The 12,644-nt window shown below is 30.4% G+C and overlaps 1 protein-coding gene across 1 annotated transcript in view; it reads left to right on the top strand.

Moving 5' to 3' along the window:
• Positions 1-12,644, top strand: part of LOC111615164 — a 19,813-nt gene continuing 7,169 nt past the window's right edge. Inside the window, exons 1-5 of the mRNA XM_023356563.1 lie at positions 1-79; positions 175-337; positions 414-493; positions 3,101-3,220; positions 5,816-5,939. Of these exons, the coding sequence (XP_023212331.1) occupies positions 63-79; positions 175-337; positions 414-493; positions 3,101-3,220; positions 5,816-5,939 (504 nt within the window). The 5' untranslated portion in view covers positions 1-62. The remainder of the gene's footprint in view (positions 80-174; positions 338-413; positions 494-3,100; positions 3,221-5,815; positions 5,940-12,644) is intronic.

Raw genomic sequence — 12,644 nt, 5'->3', positions numbered from 1 at the left:
TTACATTTTATCTACGAAGAAACGATGAACAGAAATCCATACTGTACTACTGCATTTTTCTCATGAAGAGATACATCAGGTTAATTACATCTTCCTTTACGTTTATGATATTGAGTGTTTATTTAATTAATTTTTTGATAAATGTTTTTGATATTCAAGCATTTTATTTTACAGATTGAGTTTTCCATTGCTCTGCGTATTGGCTATTTTCATAATTTTGCCACTTTGTGGCGAAGGACCACATTGGGACATCGTAAATGAGGAAGCCGAAAAGGCTATACGATATTGGTGGAGATATATTCTTCATATTCAAAATTTATACAACGTGCCACTTGATGTAACTTGCTAAATATTATTATTATTCAGTATTTTAAGTTTTACGAAATACAGTTAAAAGTGCATTTTTCTTGCAGTTTTTTATCCATTTATGGTTCGTTAATGTGTTGATGCAATTAACTGTAATTACAGTTCCTTTATTATACATTCATGACAGGTAAGACTAATGATTTCTTTGAAATTGGTTTTTTTATTAAATTATATTTGTTAAATTTGTTAAATAATTCTATAATATGAGTTCTGTAATACGCTTCGTGTCTAGTCTTATATTCAATTTATAATCTCTATGTCGGCTTTTCTTTTTCGCTAGACTCATTGAGAAACAGAACAACTTTAGAAAATCAGATTTTATTTACTGTGTATGCATTTCGGACTTCGAGTCCTTTATCACCAACAGTCTATAAGAAACTCGAAGTCCGAAATGCTTACTACAGTAAATAAAATGTGATTTTCTAAAGTTGTTCTGTTTCTGAATGATGATGTAATGAGTATAGCGGAAAATGAAAGCCGTCATAGAGCTCATAAATTGAATTCTATAATATTTAAAGTATTACATATAATAAAATTCAGAGTAATTAGTTAACTATAAACTATAAAACATTAAGTGCTCGTTAATTAATTATTTTTAGTAGGGTTTTTAAAAGTGGTCAATATCAACTACATTAATCACTTAATTACCAATTGGTATCAATTGGAACAGAGTAACGCTGTTGTGCATCACAATCCTCTCGTGAAAAAACGTGACTTAATCTGTTATTTGTAAAATGTAATTTAATCTGTTATATATGAATATAAAATTCAAAATTTTCTATTACCCACAGTGTTTTTAAAAATACCACTATATTGTAGAAAATATCTCTTTTAAAAACACATTCTGTTACTGTTGTTTGAATATAATATAGAATTGGAAAAATGATATTTTCATGACTGACATCTAAGGCTTTACAGCAGAGTCAAAAAGCAACATACAATATCTGCAACTGAGCTTCGACCAGTGCACCAAGATGAATTAGTTCCAGTAACGGTTTCACCTCTGAATTTTTCGGAAGCTTTTAAAAAGGAATCTGATCATGAAGACGAATCGGCAAAATGACAATCAAGCTGTAATGAACATCTAACCTGGAGTCCTACAGATCTGCCACAGCTCACCAATCTGTCTCGATTAAATGATCTGAATTGTTATTTGGATCTTTTAAAAAGAGAGGTTTAATTACTTGCAACAAGTCTCCAGCTGTGGAAATTTCAGCAGAAAGAAGTGAAAGTGTCTTGTTACAGAAACGGGAAGTCAGCAAACATAAAACTTTTCAATGGAGGCCAATCCTTTTTTTACAAGGATATACCGCTTTTCTTGGAAGAGCTTCAGCTGCCATAGGATCCTGAGAAATGGAGATTCTTTATTGACTCTTTAAAGTTTAGCCTTAAAGGAATTTTGCTGTACAATGGCTCCATCATCTGCCCGTTCAGTCGCTCATGCTGTCCAAATTAACGAAACTTACGACTACTGTATAATAGTACACATAACTGTGTTATTGGTCTAGTTGTAATGTATACGAAAATTCAGAATGTTGTAAATTTGAAATACGCAAGTAGACCGTTTATATGTAAATGGGTGTTGAATAATACCAGCTTACCAGATTTATTTAACCGCATTCGATAAAAGACGGAATTAATAAAAATTCGAAGAATTGTTGAAGGGGTCGACATTTACTTTAGAGTAATAAAAGAAATAAAATTAATCTCATACAATATGGAAACTTTTGTGCGATTTTCGATTTAGATAATGACATGTGTTACGAACAATCCAAAGTCCTCCATCTATATCTACAGAGTCCTGAATCCANTTATATAACAATAGTTTGATTAATTAATGTTGTAGGTGTAGCAAACAAATTCCTATCCATGGACTTCTTCGTCGTAATGGATCGACTAACAATCTGGATTTATCTTCTGCACCCTGCATTTATTCTTTATCTTTTCGGAGAATTTAGAAGTCCACATAGATTTACACAAATAAACTTGGTAATAAATTGTATGAATATTTAGTATTGTTGAAATACTTTACACGTAAGAAACTAATTCCGTGTTGAAACTAGTGGATACAATCACAAGTATGTGAATAAGCTATACTAGGAATTTTTAATAGTTGTAATTACATTATCCTGTTTTCACTAAAATGTCTGATGTCCCGCTACGAAGGCGTTTTGAGACTTACTATCATATTAACATAATATACTTTAACACCGATCGTCTCAGTCCACGAACCAGCGAAATGTCTGAAAATATGCTACGGATCAGAGTTATACAGGCTTAAAGTTTAAAATTTGTACTTTTATATTTAATATAATTTCTGTAAACACTACAATTTTATTTTTTCAGCTTTCACATGAAACTCTACGAAAAACTAAAAGTTGTAAGTGTACACACGTATGCATAAATGTTTTCTTTGGATTTTGGAATGGTTTATTTCATTTTTGTTTTTATACGAGACTGTACGGCATTTCGATATGTGCTGTTCCGATAAATGACATTTACTTACTACATTAACTTATAGCAAATATGAAAAGTTATCTGTAATTGATCTGAACATAAATACTTCTAATGTGTTTAGTTTTTATTTTTAGACATTTAATTTAATTAAGCTCTTTAATCATTTTAATTTTTTAAATTCAATGACAAGTTGATATATTATATATTTTAATTACATTTTAGGAAATATTGTTATTGTTATTTTATTACATGTTAATTCAATTTGCTTTAATTGCAGATGGTCAACAATTGGAACCGTATTATTATGCATTTTGACACTGGCAGGAATCATTTTGCATGTTTGGCAATCAGTAATTGCCAAATACATCACGATCGTTGGTTTATCAGTAAATATTCGGTATGTTTTATGTCTAAAATACGTTCGTTACATACAATCATTCTTAAATTACTTTTTTAAATAAATGGTAACACAGCACAAAATGCGAGGATAAAAGTCCAAATAAAGTTCGGGTTTTCTTTTCCTATGGTTCGGCTAGGGTGGCGAAACAATCGTAAACTCCAGGGCGTAGGTAAGACTTCAGGCGGTTTTTCTCGGATGATCCGATAAACCTAGGATGGCACTAGGTGGGGTGATACAGCAAAACAGGTTGTTTCCACAATGTCCGAAAAGTTTTTTCCTAATTCCACGGGAGCACGCACATCCAAGATGGCATGACTACGAACCAAAAACTTCCCGTGCTTAAAACGCGCAGTTTTATAAGTTTTTTTTTTAAAGCTGCCTTTCCATTGGTCTTGACTCGTCACCCGGTGACAATTCGAAACCGATCGGAAGGCGCGGGAGAGATCAGTTTCGCGACTAAATACGACTCCTCTGCCATGTTTCCCTCGAATTTAGTCTTTCCTATTGTTTAAATAATTTACCAAAAGAAAAAAACTTTTTCTTTGTTTAATCGAGATCTTTAATTTTTTCCTTTCGAGTTGTAAAAGGTGATTGTTAAATTTCTCGATTGATAGTCCACATTCGGATTTCTACGTTGACATCCGTCCGGGACCTCACAAAAATTGTCCAACTAATTATCTTTTATAAATACAATCGCTACTACACGCATTTCTTTTCTATTTCAGTACATTACGTTAGCTATAACATTGTTTCTGAATTTCTGAAAAATGTCTGAAAAAATTTTACAACTACTAAGTTATATATGTTTGACTTTTTAAAATCTTATGGGGATATTACCAAGGTTCGAAACACACTCTGCCATTCTTAACATGATAATCCTAAAAGCAGGTATTTATTCCTCGTGGAAACAAGAATAAATAAATTACAAGTCAACTATTAGAAGTGAATTATCATTGTCCCTTATTAACCCAGAAAGGTTTTGTACCGAAACTGACCAGTAGTGTTCAATAAATACACCATTTAAAATTGCTAATATTAGGTTAGAATGAATAAAAATACGAAATAAAATTTACTGGTAGTATAGTTTATATAATATTCGTGGTATTTACTATAAATTACTCAAAAATACAGTTTACACAAATTTTTATCTTATTTAAATGTTCTGAACATCCATTTAGATTCCATACATCACAACACTGTTTTAAGTTTTTCGCAACGTTTACTTGATAAATATTGCATGAATATTACACAATTTCGAAGAAGAATCAGTTTGTCGTCCATCGCAAGTTTTGTAATTTGTGAATGAAAGTCTCCCACAATTTTCTGATAGGTGCTAATTTATCTTTTTTTAAGTGTCCAAATAACACTATTATCAAATCTTAAAAAACGTTGGATAGGCACTAATACATGTTTTATCACAGTATTACGGAATATTGGTTGCCAAATATAGAATTCTAGTACTATCTAAAATTTATTCTGCTATGTTTATTGATACCAATAGTCAATATTACATCTAAAAACACTTGCGATTTAATTGTATCTATTAGTTTCTACGTATTTTGCAATATACTGGTAGTAAATAATACATTGGTATGCTTTACAGTTCCAGTTATTTTAATCTGAAATAATTTGAAATTGTTAATGTAGTGGTGGAATATTTTTCCTTGTGGTAGAACAACCTTATTTACACAACCACCGATTATACTGTGCTTTCTATTTCATTATATTATAATCATTTCTGTTTTTTACAGTACTGGTTAACCAAATAATTTCATTTTTTCAAGACATTCAATAAACTTATTAAATTATTATAATTATTTAATTTTTCCTCTTCAGTTGTATTTTCTTCCCCACTGCATAACCGCTCATCAACCGCCTCGGACGTTGTTTTTGTCAAATTACTTTCATTATGAGAAACGTCACCTACAACACAATCTCCTCTTTACTGCAACTTTTTCTAAATACATAGTTCTCACCATCGCTATAATCTACAGCATGTCAAAAATTTTCATTAGTCAAAATATTATTCTTATTTATTTCTCAAAAGTGAACAACAAGTCTTTTATTTTACAATGAAAATTACACTTACGCTGTTTATCTTGTGATTATTTTTATCACTACTGAAGAATAAATAATATATATTTCAATATATAGCAGCACAAGTTTCGAAACACACTGTAAATCAACTATAACACAATAACACCAACCGCACATCTACAAATGCTATAAGTACTGATGAACAGAACAAAGACAACAAGTAATTACATACGAATCATCGTACATTAAACTTCGTTTTGCATGCAAATTAATTTGAAAATGTGTCTGTCAGACACTACTAAGTGGTCTATGGTTGAACAAAGTTTCAGGAAAGGTAATTTATTATGTTTTTCATAACTGAACAACGTTAATCATTTAAGAAATATTTTAGTAATCATTTTCACAATATTTGTTCAACTAATTTTGAATTATATAACTGATACAGAATAACTTTATGAAATAGTTATATTTTTATATTTATTCGGCTATTCCTTGTGTTAATCTTTATATAATCTCTGCACAAAACTAGCTTTATAACTTTAAATATCTTTACAGAAATCTCGAGAATTTATTCCTGTATGTGTATCAGAAACCTTACTTTACCCACCTGAGTTCTTACTGCTTGGGCTTATTAATAGGATACACGTTAGCTAAAAAGAAACAATTGAAATTCCGAAAGGTATGTTATAAATATGGCTTAGCATATTAACGAAAGCTAATTTAATATATGTTGTGTTGTATAAAATATATATTAAATAAGATAAATTATAATTACACAGAGGTGTTTTAGGTAAAAAAAAAATTGTGACTGTATATATGTGATTTTAAACAGAATTATAAACTTTGTAGTATTTCAGAGCAGAGATATAGTTTGATTTCGAGATATTAACGAATGCACATTTGGACCTCCAAAAATTTTTTTAGTTTTAAGAGTCATTTAATACTGTATTAAATGAGTCTTAAAACTAATACTGTATTAAATGAGTCTTAACCATATAAATTTAATACTGTATTAAATGAGTCTTAAACATTCAGGTTAATAGTAGGGTCGGTTAGTTGGTATATGTGGGACAAATAATGAAAAACAGAAAGGAAAAAGTTATTATAAGACAAATTTGCTTCGCTTACTTGGGGTGATTTTCTGCGAAGAACTTTTATTCAACCTTCCATGTTTTAATGAAAATGCTACGCAATCCTCATTTTAATGAAAATGAGGATTGCGTAGATTGAAACTATTGCACATGTTATCTCAAAATAACACCTACAAGCTAGAGATAAAGATAATAGTGGAGAGGATATAAAAGATCAAGACTTAGTGACTAACCAGGAAGTCAGAAAATATTTTCTGAACTGAGACGATATTTAATGAAAAATGGAAAGGAAGGAATTCCCATTTCTGCGCTAAATGCCATCGTCGATTTTGTGCACTTGCAAAGTGTCGGGATGGATTCTCGTTACTTTTTTTCTCTTTTATTCAAACGAGCAACAGTTTATGCCGTAGAAACTCGGATCGAGAAACGACCGTTCGTTTTGAAAGCAGGTTAGCCGATTGGCCGCCGACCATCGGACGGACAAGAGCGCTACGTAGCGCTAATTGATTAACTAATCAGCGCTGCAAACCAAATAAAAAACATTGAGTATAGGCAGGAAGGTTAAGTTTGCCTAAGTTCGCCTAAGTTGAGTTAGTCTAGGTTTAAGTTCGATAGGGTTCTGTAGGAACTTCCGATTAAGGACGTTTCGTCTAAGTTCGGCTAAGGGAACTCAGGAGTTGGTCAAATAAAGCAAGGTTGCTTTCGTCTTGTCTGTTGTTATCGACGAACGCCGGAAGGAGTATACAACTAATTACTACTCAAGAATTATTTCGTAACTAGCAGATCCCGCCACGCGTTGTTGTGGCTCAAAATGTATCTATTATAAATGTATAACACTTCCCCTGTGGGGGAAAATTTTTCGAAAAATTTTTTCTTAGTGTACAGTACATTCTCTTGACATACCCTATTAAAACGCAATCAAAAACGCAAAAACCCGCATCTAAAATAGTATAATAGAAGCGAAGTTCTTCACAGTAAGCCTTAATCCGGTCCTTTTCCACCGCGGGGGAAATATCGAAAAATCCCTTCTTAGTGTACATTCTGTTGACGTACTCTATTAAAACGTAATCAAAAACGCAAAAAACCGCATCTAAAATAGTATAAATAGAAGCAGACTTCTTTACGGTAAGCCTTCCCCGTAAGGCTTACCGTAAAAAACTGTCCATCTCCCATGTTTAACGGAATAATATACAGTTTATGTCCATCCTGAAGTTCCATTCCAAATATTGTGAAAGAATTTTTGAAATCGGATGAGTAGTTTCGGAGATTACCTGCCGCATATAAACTAACATACATACATACAAACATTTCCTCTTTATAATATTAGTATAGATGTGCCTTTTCGACGGACATATTCGGAATTAATTGACTATTTGCACTCTAATTTATTTTGTATGTGTGAAACCTATATTCTAAATATCTCAAACGTTGTAATTTGTTACCCTTGTGAACATCGTAAGTTTACGTAAGTTTTATTTGATGTTATAAACGTTTTGTGAACTGTGATTTGGAATTTGACTCAAAGTAAAAATAAATGTGTCAAAAGAAGCTCGATAAATTTCTGAAAAATAATTGTTTTTGTTTACCTGTTAAATGATTATATATTATGTTATTTTTCAACTTGGATTTATTTGCACATATATACGGTACATATCTGCAAATAAATCTAACTTGAAAAGCAATATCAAAATCGAATATTAATTATATTTTCTAATAAATAGCTTTTGTCTTTATTGCACATTTCTCGACTTTGATTTCGTTTGGTTTTTTAAATTGGCTTTACTTCTAATTAGAAGCTCGTTATACCCAAGGCCAGAAAGAAATGCTTTTCTTTTTGATATAATAATTAGCTCATGTATATTATAATGTCAATACAATACTAATGATAAAGTAAATAACTTTCACGTTTACAAATAAAGATCATTATTTAAATTCTTCCATTGTTTCTATAAGACAGTAGTTGAAATTATGCTTTGTTCTGTCTATCGATGATTATTCAAATAACTATCTCAGTTTCTTATAGTTTGAAGTTTCTTTCTTATAGTATATTTAATTTGGTTATTTTAACCGGCAACTGTGTTTTTATTTCTAGGTTAAATAATATAGCCTAACGTACTTTATAAATAAGTACGAATAAGTAAACTTGCGATTTAATAACACATTTTTTGTTTCAAACTTCGTGTAAGATATTTGTAATACTTCTCGAACAATAATTATACGTGTTCATTTTGTACTTTATTATTAATATTTAATGTACAGAGTAAAATGTAAGAAAACGTATATAAAAAAATAATTTAAGTACATTTTAAAGTGAATTGGAGTTTTATGTGTTTCTAGGTCAAATACTTTATCATTTCCATTACCATCCGTGCTAAATGAGTGTAGTAGCTACTATAATAAACAAAATTAAGATCTTGCATATAATCAATGAATATATTTTAACTGCTAATTTCTTAACGTTATTTTTAATATAATGGTGTTACTGTGTTAAGATCTGCGCGAATAATAATTTCTCTAATAATGTAACGATGTCTCAAGAACGGTGCTGCTGCCTGCTTCTGGTGGAACACCCTGACCGACCGACCGAGAAAACGACCATCAAGCTCATGCTCGGATAAAAGAAAAACAAGAAGAACGATTCTATGACGCCGATCCCTATACTATTATCGTAAAATCATAATCAGAACAATTCTCAATTCATTGTTTTTAAAAATGTTAATAACTAAAATGTCTTTGGATTTTTAGGTTTTATCAGAAAAATTAATTAATTTACATCTGATATGGAGATATTTGATGTTTTAGTTTGGTAATCCTAATTTGACAAACGAGAAATATCTCGCCTTGTTTTTAAATACTCATAAAATATTTCCATAAGTCTAATGAATGCAATTATTTAACTTAATTTTAATTAATTCACTTTCAATATGTGTTGTGTAACTTACCTGAAGATAAAAAATTAAATAAGCCATTTACTTGATTTCAAACATACTTCAATACGTAAATGATCAGTTTTTAAAATTCATTTATTTACACATATATTTGCGTTTTAAAATTCGTTTGGAAGGTTCAAATAAAACAATATATTTTTAATACCGGACTGTGCATGTATTAAGTTACAAATCGTTTCAGTCTTTAAGAAAGTCTGTGCGATGTCATACACAATCCTAGCTGACTAAACATTCGCTCAACAGATGCACTGGATGCTGGTAATCTCATCAATAAACTCAATAATTTTTCAAGATCTGAAACAAACTTTGCAGTATTTTTTAAATTAAATATCTCTGACCAGTAGAATCTGACAGTATAAGTTTTTGATCCCAAGTTAAGCAGGACTTGTTTACACCATTTATTGTTTACAACTTGTATATCAACCTTAACATTTTTGTTGTAAATTTGTCTCTTTAATCCGATTTTCAGTTCGGTAGACTATCATATACAGCATTCAGGTTATGAACTTCCTTTATTGATTTGTCATATGCATTTCGGACTCAATTGTAATTTAAGTCCCTCTTCTGTACACCGAGGTTTTAGAAAACAGATTCTGAGTTTGTACTGAAGAGGACTTAAATTACAATTGAGTCCGAAATGCATATGACAAATCAATAAAGGAAGTTCATAACTTGAATGCTGTATATGATAGTCTACCGAACTGAAAATCGGATTAAAGAGACAAATTTACAACAAAAATGTTAAGGTTGATATACAAGTTGTAAACAATAAATGGTGTAAACAAGTCCTGCTTAACTTGGGATCAAAAACTTATACTGTCAGATTCTACTGGTCAGAGATATTTAATTTAAAAAATACTGCAAAGTTTGTTTCAGATCTTGAAAAATTATTGAGTTTATTGATGAGATTACCAGCATCCAGTGCATCTGTTGAGCGAATGTTTAGTCAGCTAGGATTGTGTATGACATCGCACAGACTTTCTTAAAGACTGAAACGATTTGTAACTTAATACATGCACAGTCCGGTATTAAAAATATATTGTTTTATTTGAACCTTCCAAACGAATTTTAAAACGCAAATATATGTGTAAATAAATGAATTTTAAAAACTGATCATTTACGTATTGAAGTATGTTTGAAATCAAGTAAATGGCTTATTTAATTTTTTATCTTCAGGTAAGTTACACAACACATATTGAAAGTGAATTAATTAAAATTAAGTTAAATAATTGCATTCATTAGACTTATGGAAATATTTTATGAGTATTTAAAAACAAGGCGAGATATTTCTCGTTTGTCAAATTAGGATTACCAAACTAAAACATCAAATATCTCCATATCAGATGTAAATTAATTAATTTTTCTGATAAAACCTAAAAATCCAAAGACATTTTAGTTATTAACATTTTTAAAAACAATGAATTGAGAATTGTTCTGATTATGATTTTACGATAATAGTATAGGGATCGGCGTCATAGAATCGTTCTTCTTGTTTTTCTTTTATCCGAGCATGAGCTTGATGGTCGTTTTCTCGGTCGGTCGGTCAGGGTGTTCCACCAGAAGCAGGCAGCAGCACCGTTCTTGAGACATCGTTACATTATTAGAGAAATTATTATTCGCGCAGATCTTAACACAGTAACACCATTATATTAAAAATAACGTTAAGAAATTAGCAGTTAAAATATATTCATTGATTATATGCAAGATCTTAATTTTGTTTATTATAGTAGCTACTACACTCATTTAGCACGGATGGTAATGGAAATGATAAAGTATTTGACCTAGAAACACATAAAACTCCAATTCACTTTAAAATGTACTTAAATTATTTTTTTATATACGTTTTCTTACATTTTACTCTGTACATTAAATATTAATAATAAAGTACAAAATGAACACGTATAATTATTGTTCGAGAAGTATTACAAATATCTTACACGAAGTTTGAAACAAAAAATGTGTTATTAAATCGCAAGTTTACTTATTCGTACTTATTTATAAAGTACGTTAGGCTATATTATTTAACCTAGAAATAAAAACACAGTTGCCGGTTAAAATAACCAAATTAAATATACTATAAGAAAGAAACTTCAAACTATAAGAAACTGAGATAGTTATTTGAATAATCATCAATAGACAGAACAAAGCATAATTTCAACTACTGTCTTATAGAAACAATGGAAGAATTTAAATAATGATCTTTATTTGTAAACGTGAAAGTTATTTACTTTATCATTAGTATTGTATTGACATTATAATATACATGAGCTAATTATTATATCAAAAAGAAAAGCATTTCTTTCTGGCCTTGGGTATAACGAGCTTCTAATTAGAAGTAAAGCCAATTTAAAAAACCAAACGAAATCAAAGTCGAGAAATGTGCAATAAAGACAAAAGCTATTTATTAGAAAATATAATTAATATTCGATTTTGATATTGCTTTTCAAGTTAGATTTATTTGCAGATATGTACCGTATATATGTGCAAATAAATCCAAGTTGAAAAATAACATAATATATAATCATTTAACAGGTAAACAAAAACAATTATTTTTCAGAAATTTATCGAGCTTCTTTTGACACATTTATTTTTACTTTGAGTCAAATTCCAAATCACAGTTCACAAAACGTTTATAACATCAAATAAAACTTACGTAAACTTACGATGTTCACAAGGGTAACAAATTACAACGTTTGAGATATTTAGAATATAGGTTTCACACATACAAAATAAATTAGAGTGCAAATAGTCAATTAATTCCGAATATGTCCGTCGAAAAGGCACATCTATACTAATATTATAAAGAGGAAATGTTTGTATGTATGTATGTTAGTTTATATGCGGCAGGTAATCTCCGAAACTACTCATCCGATTTCAAAAATTCTTTCACAATATTTGGAATGGAACTTCAGGATGGACATAAACTGTATATTATTCCGTTAAACATGGGAGATGGACAGTTTTTTACGGTAAGCCTTACGGGGAAGGCTTACCGTAAAGAAGTCTGCTTCTATTTATACTATTTTAGATGCGGTTTTTTGCGTTTTTGATTACGTTTTAATAGAGTACGTCAACAGAATGTACACTAAGAAGGGATTTTTCGATATTTCCCCCGCGGTGGAAAAGGACCGGATTAAGGCTTACTGTGAAGAACTTCGCTTCTATTATACTATTTTAGATGCGGGTTTTTGCGTTTTTGATTGCGTTTTAATAGGGTATGTCAAGAGAATGTACTGTACACTAAGAAAAAATTTTTCGAAAAATTTTCCCCCACAGGGGAAGTGTTATACATTTATAATAGATACATTTTGAGCCACAACAAGGCGTGGCGGGGTCTGCTAGTTA

Source organism: Centruroides sculpturatus, unplaced genomic scaffold, assembly GCF_000671375.1.
Source record: "Centruroides sculpturatus isolate CEXI.00-Female unplaced genomic scaffold, Cexi_2.0 scaffold2226, whole genome shotgun sequence".
Lineage (NCBI taxonomy): Eukaryota > Metazoa > Arthropoda > Arachnida > Scorpiones > Buthidae > Centruroides > Centruroides sculpturatus.
Note: the sequence above shows the minus strand (reverse complement) of the source record. Positions and strands in the feature narration are given on the sequence as shown.